General features: G+C 35.2%; 1 protein-coding gene across 1 annotated transcript; it reads left to right on the forward strand.

Moving 5' to 3' along the window:
- The first annotated feature begins 6,779 nt into the window (after positions 1 to 6,779).
- LOC107863204 (glutaminyl-peptide cyclotransferase) lies at positions 6,780 to 14,676 on the forward strand. The gene is made up of 11 exons (XM_016709021.2): positions 6,780 to 7,151; positions 8,688 to 8,744; positions 8,860 to 8,895; positions 8,980 to 9,044; positions 9,917 to 9,980; positions 11,928 to 12,045; positions 12,146 to 12,243; positions 13,813 to 13,883; positions 13,984 to 14,011; positions 14,102 to 14,156; positions 14,253 to 14,676. The coding sequence occupies exons 1-11, from the start codon at positions 6,879 to 6,881 to the stop codon at positions 14,363 to 14,365; spliced, it is 978 nt and encodes a 325-aa protein (XP_016564507.1). The 5' UTR covers positions 6,780 to 6,878; the 3' UTR covers positions 14,366 to 14,676.
- Positions 14,677 to 15,467: the final 791 nt, after the last annotated feature.

Raw genomic sequence — 15,467 nt, forward strand, 5'->3', positions numbered from 1 at the left:
GTCTTTCACAGAAAAAAACTTACTCAACTCTTGCTTCAACTTTTGAATCCTGCAAGCATTATGACTAACAACAAGCATGTCATCAACATAATGCAACACAATAATAAAGTCACCATCAGAGAATTTTTGCACAAAAACACAATGGTCTGAAGTAGTTTTCTTGAAGCTCTGCTGATTTATAAAGGAACCAAACTTTCTGTACCACTGCCTAGGAGCTTGTTTCAAACCATACAAGCTCTTCTTCAATTTGCAAACATAATTCTCTTTTCTCTTGACTTCAAAACCTTCGGGTTGCTCCATATAAATTTCTTCATCTAAGTCACCATGGAGAAAAGCAGTTTTAACATCCATTTGCTCAATCTCTAAATCTAGACTTGCAGTTAAGCCTAGAACCACACGAATGGATGACATCTTTACAGCCGAAAAAAATATCTCATCAAAATCAACTCCCTTTTACCATCTTCATGCTTTACCCAAAAAATCCACCTATTTTTCAAAGCTTTTCTGTCTTTAGGCAGCTTAACCAAATCAAAGGTATGATTATCTTGCAAAGATTTAATTTCATCTTCTATAGCGTCAAACCACTTTTCTTTTTCTTTACTTTCTATGGCCTCATCAAGACTCTCAGGTTCTCTCCCGTCAGTCAAGAGTACATACTCACTGGGAGAATAATGAGATGAAGGTATTCTCTCTCTTATAGATCGTCTGAGAGAACTCTTTAAAGCATCAACAACTGGTTGCTGATCAACCATATCAACTTGCACTGGAGCATCAAAAAATTCTTGCTGGTCATTCTAAACATGATCATCATCTTCATTATCAACTTGATTTTCATCATCATGAAGATTTTCTTCAGGAGCAGTAGTCAAAATAACTGGATCAACATCAACTAGGCTCTCACTACTCTGAGAATCAACCTTCTCAGCTTTGTTAAAATCTTCAATTATTTGGTCTTCAAAGAACACAACATCGCTGATTATAATAAGTTTCTTCTCAACTGGATCATAGAAACGATAGCCAAATTCATCTTGACCATAACTTATGAAGATACACTGTCTAGTTTTAATATCCAACTCTGACCTTTCATCCTTAGGAACATGAACAGAAGATTTACATCCAAAGACTCTAAGATGATCATAAGAAACATTCTTACTAGACCAAACTCTGTCAGGGACATCACCATTCAAAGCAATAGTAGGAGACAAATTGATAACATAAACAGCCGTATTAAGTGCTTCTATCCAAAAGGAATCTGGCAGCTTAGCATCTGAAAGCATATATCTAACCCTCTTAACTAGTATTTTGTTCATCCTCTCTGCTAAGCCATTCAACTAAGGAGTCTTTGAAGGATTTTTCTGATGCCGAATACCCTACTCTCTGCAGTATCTATCAAAAATACCAATATACTCACCACTATTATCTGAACGGATGCATTTCAATTTCTTCCCTGTCTGTCTTTCAACCAAGGCCTGAAAATTCTTGAACACATCAAGTACTTGATCCTTGGACTTCAAAGGAAATACCTAGAGTTTGCAAGAATGATCATCAATAAAAGTCACAAAGTAAAGTACACCACCATAAGACCTTACTTTAAAAGGACCGCACAAATTAGAATGCACTAACTCCAGCAAATCGAGCTTTCTTGAAGGCGGATGACTCTGAAAAGAAACTCTTTTTTGTTTACCGGCTAAGAAATGAACACACTTCTTCAACTTTGCTTGTTTTACTCCAGAAAGTAAATTTTTCTTAGCCAAACTATCAATCCCTTTCTCACTCATATGACTCAACCTTCTATGCCACAACTCTGATGAAGTATCATTCTCTACTAAGTTTATCAAGCCTCTAGAAGTAGAGCCTTGAAATACGTACAAGTTAGACAACTTGTCACCTCGAGCCACAATTATCGAACCTCTAGTAAGCTTCCACTGGCCAACACCAAGGGTATTAACATAAACCTTATCATCAAGACTTCCTACAGAAATCAAATTTAGACGAACATCTGGAGCATGCTTGACATTATTGAGAACTAGTTTAGAACCATTGTTACTTTCCAAACAAATCGTGCCAATGCCAAGTACTTTAACTTCATCATTATTGCCCATTTTCAATATCCCAAAATTACTTGGAGTATAAGAAAAAAATAATTCCTTCTTTGGCGTAGCCTGAGAAGTAGCACCAGAATCTACAAACCAGCTAGACTCATCGCAAACAAGATTAATGGCATTCTCACCACAAGTAACAAGAAGATCATCATTAGCAACAACAACAACACAATTTTCATTATCATCTTCTTTCTTTTGCCGTTTTATATCTCTCTTATGCTTGTAACAATATTTCATGATATGCCCCTTTTTGTTGCAATAGTCACATGTAACATTCTTGAATTTGGACCTTGTTTTGCTTCTACTTTTATCTCTATCATTTGAATCTCTGAACTTATTTCTCTCCCTCTCTTCAGTAACCAAAATATCAGAGTGTAAAGATGAAGAAGATGAGGCCTGAGATCTTCTTCTTATCTCTTCATTCAAGACACCACTCTTAACATATTCCATAGTTATAATACCACCGGGAGCAGAATTAGTCAAAGAAACTCGAAGAGTTTCCCAAGAGTCAGGCAGAGTATTAAGAAGCCAAAGTCCCTGAATTTCTTCATCAAACTTTACACCCATTCCGGACAGCTGGTCAAGGACACCCTGAAAATCATTAATATGATCAAAAATAGGACTGCCCTCTTTATACCTGATATTCATTAATTGCTTAAGCAGGAATAATTTGTTATTGCCAGTCTTTGAAGCATAAAGTGTCTCGATCTTGTCCCACAAACTTCTAGCATATGTCTCATTCACAATATGATTTCTAACATTATCTTTAACCCATTGTCTGATATAGCCACAAACCTGTAAGTGCTCAAATTCCCAATCCTCATCTGTCATGGATTCAGGTTTAGTAGATACAAACACAAGTAGATGTATTTTCTTGACAAATAGAAGATCTTTTATCTTGCCTTTCCAAGTATGATAGTTACTACCATTCAAACACACCATCTTGCTCATATTTGCCTTCATCATTCAAAGCTACAATCAACAACAACCAACGCTCTGATACCACTTGTTAGGAAAGACGGGCACACAATCAAAGAGCCCGACAGGGTAGCAGCGGAAAATACCCAAGACTAAACTTTCCCTTTCAACTTGAACCAAGAGGAGACAAATAAACCCAAGCAAAATAGAGTAATATACAAAAAACAACTCAACCAAAAGAAACAAGACAAGAATAAAGGCAATCACACGAGACACAAGATTTACATGAAAAACCCTTTAGTGTGAAGAGTAAAAAACCACGGGACCAAAACCTCCACTATAATCACCAAAGAGTTACAATATTGTCCTCCAAAATGGCCACCAAACAAGTATGAAACAACAAGAAACAATACATAATCCACATCACCAAACACTAGAGAAATAAATGAGTGAAAGCACAAAAAATGCAGCTAATGTTCGAGAATAAAGAACAGGAGATACAGGACACCAAATCAAGCTCCGTCAGTTTCTAATCAAAGATTGAGATGAGAGTAACAAGCAGTCCAAAAATCAGCTCAATCGAACAAGAAACGAAATGGAAATCGCACTTTAAAGTTGACAGCTATGGCTTAAATTTAAGTGCGAAAATCAACTTTGTTTTTCTCTCTTTGGTTGCTGAAAACTCTCTTTTTTATGATGGTGAATAAGACCTAAAAAGATCAATATATATGTCCCATAGTAATGGACCTATGGGCAAAAGTGGGTTGGTCCAAATTGGGCTTCATTTTATCCACATAGGAAGGGACAAAGGCCCATGACCCAACATTACTAACTTCGTTACAATTTTCACAAAATGGCTACTAACCATATAGATTAGAAATGGAGATTAGAGATCTTAAATGTTTTATATATCTATACAAACATCTTCATTCATGTATTCTCTATTCCTTTCTCTTTTAAATTTTCTTAATTTAATTGTGCTTTAGAATTGAGTATATATTATATAGATCGGGTGACAAACCAAATCTAAAAGGCTGAAAAATATATTTATCTATTTTGTCACTTTTTGAAGTTTTATCCTCTCAAAAAATTATGGTTGCATTTCAAAAAATAAATAATAAGGAAAGAAAAATTAATAATTTCTCTTAAAGACTACTATTTCAACCTTTATTTTATATATATATTTTTGCTTCAATGTGCTTTGTCTTTTCAACTTCTTTGTTGATGAATGGGACATTCGATTGTCGACGTCTCTTTTTAAGATCTAATATAATTATCTATTTGTTTAATCAGTTAATTATGATTTTTTAAGGTTAAGATGAGAATATGAAGTGTTTGGTTTATTATTTAAATACCCTAGCATTACTTTACAGAGAAAAAATTAACAAAGGATTGGAAGTCAATCATTGGTGACAAAAAGCATTGGTGGAGAAGAAATCAGAAAAACACATGGACTGTTTGAAACTTCAAGTTTGTTGATTTTAATTTTCATTTAAATCTCGAGGCTTATATTTATTTTTCTCGACGAGTCATCGGAGGTAAAGAGAGGACCAAGAAATTAATAAGACAATTTGGTCTTTGCATGAGAAATGGGGATGCAACTTAATATTCTTTGTGAGATATTCAAAAGTCATGTTAATGCATTGCAAATAGTTCTTTCTTAATTTTTCGCACAATTTTTTGCCTTGCATAGAAGAAGAGAGAAAAAATCTCATGTGAAGAAATTTTCATTTAGGTAATCTTAAAGTTATGATGATAAATAGATTTAACCATCAAGATTTAACTTAGTACGTGTATAGTTATTCTTTTTTGTAATAATCATCTTTAAAATAGCATTTTATAGTAATAAACATGTTTGTTTTTTGGCAAATCAATTATTTGTATGATGTTATGTGATAGCAATCAAAAAAAATACACAAATAAACAATTATATGTATTATTTGATGGTATAAGATTATTCTCTTTTTCTTTTCTCATATTCCATTGGTAGATTTTTTTTTTAACATATTTTACTGATTTTTGATTCTTTAATTTAAAAGTTACAGAAAACTTTTACCCAAGATAATGTGAAGAGGTTAGCTATTAATTTTTTTGCCTATTACCCATAACACATGCTTTGTTAAGAGGTCATTAAAAGAATGATTGGAGATCATGATAGGTTGATATCGTGATAAGATTTTTTTAATAGAGATTTTTCTGTTAAAATAATGGGATGCTTCTACATAATTTTCAAAGCTCTCAATACATAAAGTACTCTTTGCAAGCTAGATGTATCGCTTAATTACAACAAATTAGGAGAAATTGAGTATAAATTTTTTTTATGATGGTAAAATAAGAAATTTTTCATTCGAGTTGAAACTAGGAATATTATATTTAAAATTATGATTTTAACTTTTAAGATGAGAATTTAATATATACGCTAACAATGCGAATAATGTCTCACTATTAATGAAATTTGAACGGTTCTAATATGCAATATCATTATTGCGAATAACCGCGCGAAGCGCGGATAGTTTCACTAGTTATATATAAAAGAGGATCTTGATTTTGGTAGTCCTCACAAGGAGTTTTTTGATATTTTAATTTTTTTGTGAAATAAAATTATTACACATGATAATTAATAGTGTCTTTTTATTACATATTTCCATTTTCATCCTTATTTTTTTTATTAAAAATATTCCACTTAGATTTTTATAATTGATTTTTTCGTGCCGCTTGTTAGATGATTATTTTAAATCAACAATCACTTTAACTCAAAAATTCACTTGTTAAATCTCCCTTCATCCTTGTTAGATAATTTGTTAAAACCCCTTCATTTTAAATCAACAATCACTTCAACTCAAAAAATATTCAAGCAAACTTTAATCCAAATAAAAATTTACAATGATTTTCGACTACAACCTCATACATAGTTCTTTTTGATATTATTCAGTTCTCAAAATATTAATTAAAATGGGACGAACGGAATACTCTTGTAAGGGGCGTGAAAAAAATAAACATGATAAGTTAATGAATCGAATTGAGTAATCTATTAATGTAGTTTAATTATCATTTAATATCCTTATAGATCATTTTTTAGTTAATTTATATAAAGACTCTAAATTAAGGTTATAACTACTATAGTATAAACTTGAAATCACCAATTTTGTTTTAGATGATTCTATTGATGAAAAAAATTATTTTGCGAAAATTATTGCCTCTAAAATTATGATTGAAGTTAAAACTCAACAAAAATTAAAATGAAATTATTTTTAGTTATAACTAAGAAATTACATACTAGCAAATTTATAGAAGTATCAGTATTTTTTCTATTTATGATCTTCATCAAGCGTAAATTACTAAATATTTTAAATCATATCATTGTATAAATATCGAGTTACTTGTAACGTTTTGATATATTCTAATTCTCTGATAATACTTTCTTCCTCACAAATAATATTTTATTTAAAATTATGCAGTTATGTGATTACTAACTTTAATAATTATGAAAACTTATCAATATGACTTGTTTAACATATCATTAGATTATACTAATTATAAAGTAAAAAAAAAATATAATACAAATTATAGTTTTAAATTAAAATTATAATTTTATCTTTTGAGTTTGGGCCCCGGGCTTAGCACGGACCTCATGAAACTAGTATGATTATAAAACACTTATAATTTTCTTTTTAATGTTATAATTTTTAAATAAGATAAGTACTTATTTTAAAATCTAAAATAATTAAAAAACCAATTTTCTTTCTTTAAATTTATAAATTATTTAATTTGCTTATGGCCAACAAATCTCATTTCCTCCTCCTTTTCCACTTATCTCTTCGGCGTGGCCTTCCATGAACGTCGTCGTGAGTGGACTACATGCCGGGCGCAAAAATGAGAAAGAAATCTAATACTCCAAGGAGATTAAACCCCTTACCTCAACAGCATTCAATGCCTAATTCCTCTCCTTTTCTTCTCCATTATAGAAAGATCTCTCTCCTTGTAGTATTTGTCCTAGTTGTTTGTTTCATACTTTTGTTGAACAAGTCGTTGCGAAAAGAATCTGATTTTCGATCCGATGTTCCGTCCAATCAGCTTTACACTGTCGAAGTCGTTAATGAGTTCCCTCACGATCCTGAAGCGTTCACACAGGTTCCTTTTCTTTTTGATCCTCTACATTTTATGTTGAGTTCTGCTGTCTCTTGTATTCAATCTGTGTAATCAGAAAGAGGGACTGGAAATTCTTCACATTGAGGAAAGAACAAGTCTAATTTGGATTTTTGGTAGTGTAAGATTGCGTTTCAATTTGTTTATCTTGTTTTGACTTGATAACTCGTTTAAGAAAGTAAAATTACTCTGGAGAAACTGGTAAAGTTGTTGCCATGTGACTAGGAGGTCACTGGTGAAGCCTTCGAAACAGCCCCTTGCAGAAATGTGAGGTAAATCATTGTGGTCTGGCCCTTCCCCGGACCCTGCGTATAGCGGGAGCTTAGTGCACCAGGCTACCTTTTTTTTTTTTTTAAAATCTTGTGGTCTTGAATTAATGCAATGTAGAATGTATCAAATAATCCTTTAATCTTACACTCTCAAACATTGATGTGGAAAGTCGAAATAAAGAGTTGCCAGAAAAGGAAAGAGATAGTCCTTTTTAAACTAAAAAAAAAAAAACTAATCCAAACAAATTGAAATGGAGGGATAAATTTTTTTCTTCTTTTTTTGTTTATGTAATTACTGAATATCGTCTTTTTGAAGATGAGACTTACACAGTTCACATGGTATACCCTGGCTTACAATAGCAGAGATAAAGAGAGGCCTAGCTTCTCTTATCAAACAGGTGTTGCAGGACCGGCTGGATTTCTAGTTCTAATTTCTCTAGGGATGTAATGGGAGCTTCTCTCTCGCTTAACAACAGTACAAGTATCTGGCATTTTTTTCAAATCAGATCATCCTTTTAAATTGAAGAAATTAGCAGTTTTTTGGCTGCATTAAAAATAAGCACCACCAATTGATATAAAGTTTCAGCAAACCAACTATACTAATGAACATTAAGATAGTATTTGACCACTGTATTGGACGTGTTACTGTTGCCAATAAGGGCTAGATGAAGGGTCTAAAAAAGGAGTCTTTCTCCATGGCATAGCTTGCGTCCGTTCAACTTTGATGGTTCTATTTCCTATACGTTTCTGAATGAAATAACTTTAGGTCGAATATTCTCCGTAGTCTGATACTCATTCCCTGTTGAACAGATGTGGAAATTGTTTTCCATTCACCTCGATCAACTATAATGATGGGTTTATGTGTAACGTTGGTGAAACTGTTCTGTCTAATTAATTTAAACATGCTTAACATTTACAGTGTCAAAATCTAAATGAGAAAAGACAAAGTAGAGTTTTCTTTGCACCGTGAGCTTTCAAATGGAAAAATGTCAACTATTGTTGTAATATGATTAAAATCTATGGATGCTGTGCCATTTGATATCAATGTTCTCCCTCTGTTGAGTTTTAAGCTGCTTTGCTTGGTGATAAACCTGAATATTATGGGTTCACTACATTTATCCTATTTCATTTTATTTAGGAGTCCCAAAGTAGGTGCCAGTAATAGTATTAGTCAGATGGAGCTTTTTCTTTTGATAAGTTATTAGATAATAGTCTTTTTTCCATCTAATAATACTGAACATTCTTTTTACAGGGACTACTGTATGCAGATAATGACACCCTATTTGAGTCTACTGGGATGAATGGGGCTGTGAGTTTCCCTCTGTTTCGTTAGTTGACTCCAATTGAATATTTCCTAGGAAGAATTGATTTACCGGAATATTGTTTTGGGTTCATAACTGATAGTGTATAATATTTGATTACAGTCATCTGTTCGTAAAGTCACTCTGCAGACTGGCAAGGTAATGGGCCTAGATTCTCCAAGTGAAATTGGCCTAGATGCCGAGTTGGTATATCATTGAATCCTTTCTTTCTGGCATTCACAGGTTAAGGCTATTCAGAGAATGCCGTACTCTGACTTTGGGGAGGGCTTAACTCTTCTTGGTGATAGGTTTGTGATCTGAACTAAATGGTGTTACTTCATTCAGCTGATGACAGGTTTTTTCTTACTCATTCTGAAAAAAGGAGGAATGCTTTTATTTTTTGATTCAACAAGGGAAGAAATTCACGTGAACGCAATTTGTTCTTTTTCCAAACAAAAAATTGGTTCCCATTGGTTATAAGTTATACAGCTTGTAAATGATGCTTCTCGGGAACATACTTTCTGGGGAAATAGGATGCTGATGAATATGTTTCTTTTGACTGATTAAAAAAAGTTGTTTTTGTTGCCCACATGGATATAGGCCCTTTTAGGCTTCTGACTACTCTGATCTTTTATGGCTTGATGCCTAAACCTGTGAAACTAGCTTTTATGGTTCTTCTGTACTTGTGGGTCTGTGTGGTGTGGGTTGGAGGGTGGGGGTGGGGGGTTTACGAAGAATTAGTATATCCTCCTCTTGTTATATTAGCATGATTGCATCCCTTCTTTTTTGTGATAACCGTAGCCTTCTACCTCCCACCTACACAGGTGTCTAGCTTCTTTGCTTTCCGTTGCGACTTGAACCTGAGACCTCAGAGTTCTTAACTCACTTTGTTGACCTCTAGGCTACACCATTGGATGCTTCTACATGATTATGTCTTATTCTGCTAATAAGTTGACAACCTCCTCAAATCTGAAGGACTTCTGAAACTCCTTTGATTAGGAAAGTACTCACTATTCTTTCGAATGGTGATCTAACTTGAATTAAAAAGGATTTTTGACCCCTTTACTGCATGGTATGCTCTCATATTTAGTATTTCCTTGTACAGTGATCGTTGCTTTTTCTTTTTATGTGAAAAAGATGGTCCTATCATCTAATGCAGTAATCTTAATGTATTCCTTAGGCTGATTCAAGTAACTTGGCAGCAGAGTACGGGTTACATATATGATCGGCATAATCTGAGCAAAGTATGTGGCTTATGCTTTAATATTTGTTCAGTGGCTTTTTGCAACTTTCTGCTATTGATGTTAGTATCTCACTCAGATGAAGTCCTGTCTGGTAATATTATTATGATGTTTATTGAAAATTCTCTAGTTAGAAAAGGGTTTTTTTTTCTGTGCTGATCGACGAAACCTAATTGGTTATTTTCAATTACGTAGATCAATAGTTCAAATCGCACCCACAGGTAGGGCATTTCCCATTTTTGTAGGTACTTCTGGACGAGAAACAATGGTATCTCCAATTTTAGCCCCTCTGGATGATTTATTTTGATCTTGGATGAGGATGTCACTAAACGTATTGGCGCAGGTTGGATGAAGTGGAGGCTTGCCTCGGGAGTGTTGTGTGATAAGAAGGTGCCACTTAAGCTTAAAGGCAAATTCTACAGAGTGGCAGTCCGTCCGGCCATGCTGTATGGAGCGGAGTGTTGGCCAGTCAAGAACTCCCATATTCAAAGATTGAAGGTAGCGGAAATGAGAATGTTGCGTTGGATGTGTGAACTAACTAGAGAGGATAAAGTTAGGAATGAGATTATCCGGGAGAAGGTGGGAGTGGCTTCGGTGGAGGACAAGATGCAAGAAGGAAGGTTGAGATGGTTTGGGCATGTGATGAGGAGGGGCACGGATGCTCCTGTTCGGAGGTGTGAGAGGCTAGCTTTGGATGGTTCAAGAGGAGTAGAGGTAGGCCTAAGAAATACTGGAGGGAGATGATTAGGCATGACATGGAACTGCTTCATATTACTGAGGACATGATGACCCTAGACAGGAAGGTGTGGAGGTCGCGGATTAGGGTAGACGGCTAGGGTAAGCATAGGTAATCGCTAAGTGATAAGGGAGTTTGGGTGTGGTGGGTGTTTTAGGTTTGTGAGGGCATGTTACTACCACATGGGTATCTAGGTTCTTATTTCATATTCCGTATTGTTCGTATTTCTCTTATTTCCCATTTCCCATTTCTCTGAGACTTAGTGTTCTTATTTTTTTATCTCTTATTTTACAGCCTGTTTCATGTCTCATTACGACCTTGGTATACTATTCTCTATCTTGAGCCGAGGTCTATCGGAAACAGCCTCTCTACTTCCTCGGAGGTAGTGGTATGGACTGCGTACATTTTACCCTCCCGACCTCACTTTGTGGGAATATACTGGGTCTGTTGTTGTTGTTGTTGTTGTTGTTGTTTGCCAAATCCCAATTTTTGACTCCGAAGTCATGGCCAAAATGGTATTACGATGTCATTGTCAATAACATTATTTTTCTGGAAACTTCTATTTTTGGCTAATAGTATGATATTGGGGAAAAAAATTTATCTTTGACTGCTCTGAATATACTGTTCGACAGGTCTCCTTGTTAGTTGAGACCTTTGCTCAGTTGTCACTAGCAAAGCATATCATACAGCTTCTCTGATAGCCATCTGAATACATCTGAATACAGTTAATCTATCATTAATTATTCTGGTTTATTTTTAGATTGATATTGCTAATAATGCTTAACAATGATGTGATAATATTAGGCAACTTCATCTTTATTTTCAAGCTTTTGACTTTTCTTCGAGTGTAACTTTTAAACTGGAAAAAAAACTCCAAAACTTAACTTCAATTTCCTTCTGCTTGGGGATACTTAGAGCCGGTTTCGTTTTGATTTCAGCTGTCTTCTGTATTCCATCCGCTTGAACAGAAAGATCACCATTTCCATATGCCGCCCGGCTTTTTGTCCGAAGTCTTCTGTACAATATAAACTGCCATTTTGTGATACAGAAATATGCTTCGTATTAATCCTTGTCGATTTGGGATTGGGGTGCTAGATATGCTAGTATTTTTGTTGTTGAAAGATCTATTTGTGTTGATATGTACTCGGTATTTCCTTGTTTTCTTTTTCCTCCCTCTGGAATTCTTACAGTTGCAAACTTGTGTTTCTCTTCAGTTTAAGAAGTTTCACCATGGTATGCCCGATGGTTGGGGATTGGCAACTGATGGGAAACTCCTTTTTGGAAGTGATGGATCTTCTACACTGTATCATATTGATCCTCAAACTATGAAAGGTTTTGTCATCTGAAGGTCAAATTATGATTCAGTTGTTTTATTTTTCATATGAGAATATTTTATTTTATTCTTATGGTTTTTTTTTTCTCATTCTTGCAGTAGTTAAAAAACAAACCGTAAGTTATCAAGGTGATGAAGTACACAGACTCAATGAACTAGAGCATGTCTATGACGAAGTTTGGGCAAATGTTTGGATGGTATGAACTTGTTATCCCAAACTTCCTCTTTAGAAAGATTGCTTTCCTATTATACATCACAATTATACTCCCTTCTCTTGAAGTCATAAGATGCATTGCAGCATAGTTATCCAACATGAATCTGAGAAAGGTATTAGGGAGAATCTGTGCTTTTCTCTGACTACGAAGCAGAGCATCTTGAGATTCTTGAAACTTAAATCTGTATTTTGCTTGTTCTGCTGGTGTGAGTACTTGTGCGCAAGTCCTTTTTGGGTACCTTGTAGTTATATTAACAGGGCTACATCGTTAAGACTTAACACTGACTGCCTTATCTGAACTCAATATATGAGTTCTGGGTATTGTACCTTATCACTGAGCTTGGATCAACTGCTTCTCTTTGATATTACCGAGTAGTAGTTTCTTCGATTTCAATGTTTAATAGCATGAGCAACTAAAATGATGGAGCATATTTTCCATACAAGTTTTCAGTGTTGTTAAAGAATCACTTCAGATCCTTCTAAAAAGAAAGAATAACTCGGAGACATCTTTAACCCCTGGTGTTCTTGCAGGCAACACTTCACATCACTTAGCTTCAGTGAGACCAAGGCACTTAAGCATTTGCCTGAGTGTCCATAGGCTCTATCTTGAAGATGGAAGCTCTATCTTGAAGATGGAATGAGGCATTAGGTATCGGTTAACAATACAATTTGCCGTCAATAAAACAATTGTTTAGTGATTAGGAATCAAAAAAATTAGAGCTGTAGTATAAGAAAAACTAGTCAGTGAATTTAATTTGAAGGCTCAAAGTTGCATCTTCACAACTAAATCATGTAGTCCTTCCGTCCCTTTTTGTTAAATAATAACCGTGGTGTCCAGCTAGCTTTCACGCACCTCGTCTAAATCCACGAGATACCTGCCACCTCCCACCAGCAACAGATACCAGGTAACTCTGTCCACCAAGGTTAAGACAAATTGGTAGAATCACCTATCCGTCCTAGCCTTGGGATGTGGCACCATTTCCTTTTTAGTCTATCACAAAAAGAATGTCACCTTACTATAATTCGAAATAATATAACTTTAAAATTCCCCTTTTACCTTTAATGAAATAATTTATAACCACACAAATATCTAAGAATTGTTTTAGACCAAAAGTTTCAAAACTCTTTCCTTTTTTCTTAAATACCGTGCCAAGTCAAATAGTGCCACATAAAATGGAACGGAGGGAGTATTTAAAATGCTTTTTGAATCGATTGAGTTATACAAAAGTGATTTTTAAGCTTGATTGGCTTATTTAAGTTCACTGAATTGTTTCCAACTCCTTTGTATTTATAGTTATTTCTGCATTTATGACTTCCTTCGCATAACTGTGCGCATTAACTTGTGCTTTGTGCTGAAGTCCTAGAAAACTTCTCTGTTTTTTTCTTTTTTTCTTGGGTTTTTCATCTGTGACAACAATACCAGTTCTAGTAAACATCAGTGTACAATATCTTCTATTTGATTCATGAAGCCCAGACCATTTCAATAGTTTCTTTTACAATTTAAGTGTGGTGCGGGGTTAATTGTGACACAAATGTCATCCTTCATGTGCAGACTGACTGTATAGCTAGAATATCACACAGAGATGGTTCAGTTCTTGGCTGGATTCTCCTAAACAATTTGAGGTTCTTCTATCAGTTCTTTCTTAGTAGCATAATTCCTGTTTTTGGAAATTTATTACTCCCTGTAAAAGTATGATGCATTCAGCTTCTATTTCTTATGCAGAGAAGGATTGCTACACAATCTGAAGAAGGTCAGTGTTCTTTAGTAACTGATTCAGGTTCTGTTTATAATGTTTACTAAACCTTCTGAACATTTTCTTTAACACCTACCTGTTCCGCAGAAAATTGATGTCCTGAATGGCATAGCATGGGATAGGGATGGTGACCGTCTTTTTGGTGAGCTCTGTCAGAGAAATTTTATTGTTCTTTAGTAACAAGTGTACTGTAATGAGGAAATATCATATCATTAAACCAAATTGTTTCTTCATTCAGTCACAGGCAAATGGTGGCCGAAGCTTTATGAGATTAAGTTGCACCCCTTGAAGACACCATTCAACGGAGACATCAAGCAGATGTGCATGCCCCCAGCATTTCCATTTTCATGATCCTTGCAGGGGATTTTCTTTTGCAAATTCTAAATTATTCTGTTAGTACAATTTTTGGGTCTAGATAGATCTGGAGAGAGAACCACATGCAGATTCTGGGGATGTACTTCTACACACAGATTTTTGTATATGTACTTCCTTTCTGTAGGTTCTTTTACCTAGGTTCATGCCCAGAAAAGAAGAAAATTGTAGATAAGACTCAATTATTATGATCTCAAGTAGAAACCAAATATGACAGTTTATAGCTGGCTACTGTTCTACTTTTCGAAAACATAATTAAAGGCAAAATGGCTTGATGGACCTTTGTACTATGTCGGTTTTGTAACGTAAATGCTTCTATTTACATGTTTGTAATCTGACCCATTAATTTGATAAAACTCAATATTTTAAGCCCTTTGACCGTTGACCGGATCTATGTGGCATTAAAATTGCTGAGTAGGATATAACGCGTGTAGACATGCTTGTATGACCAAGTGAAAGCAATATATTTATATTAAAATAATATTAAAAAAATAAAAAAGGGGTTTTTTTCCCTCCATTTTTTTCAATTTTAAAATATTTTTAAAAGTTAAAAAATAATAATTTTTTTTTTAAAAATAAAAATGGCACCCTCCCTAGCACCCTTTCACCACCCCATGCCTACCCCCGCCTAGCACCCCCCATCCCCCCTCCCCAGCGTCCAACACCCCTAGCCCCCCTCTTCCGCATCCAGCACCCCTATCCCCCCACCCCCAACCCCCAGCCCCAGCCCCCTCCCCTGCGTCCAACAACCCCTCAGCCCTCTTCCCCGCATACAACACCCCCACCCTACTCCAGCCCCGTCCAGTACACCAGCACCACATACAGCCCTTCCCCCACACCCTTCTTTCGTGCCAGCCACCCCTCGCCTCCACCTACCTACAATCCCCTTCCTTCACAGCAGCCAACCCCCCACCCTCTAATCAGGGGCGGATCTAGCCTTCTGTTCAGGGGTTCGGCCGAACCCTCTTCGACGGAAAAATATACTATTTATATATGATTAAAATTATTTTTTATGTGGTTATAGTAGGTGTTGAACCCCCCTTCGACTAAGTTTTCTTTGAATATGGACCCCCTTCGTTGA

Source organism: Capsicum annuum, chromosome 3 (assembly GCF_002878395.1).
Source record: "Capsicum annuum cultivar UCD-10X-F1 chromosome 3, UCD10Xv1.1, whole genome shotgun sequence".
Lineage (NCBI taxonomy): Eukaryota > Viridiplantae > Streptophyta > Magnoliopsida > Solanales > Solanaceae > Capsicum > Capsicum annuum.

Excerpts from the sequence above, each read along its gene's own strand:
- LOC107863204 (XM_016709021.2), top strand. The coding sequence starts at position 6,879 with ATGCCGGGCGCAAAAATGAGAAAGAAATCTAATACTCCAAGGAGATTA. Across the intron at positions 9,981-11,927 it reads ATCGGCATAATCTGAGCAAA|TTTAAGAAGTTTCACCATGG; the intron begins GTATGTGGCTTA and ends GTTTCTCTTCAG. Across the intron at positions 13,884-13,983 it reads ATTCTCCTAAACAATTTGAG|AGAAGGATTGCTACACAATC; the intron begins GTTCTTCTATCA and ends TTTCTTATGCAG.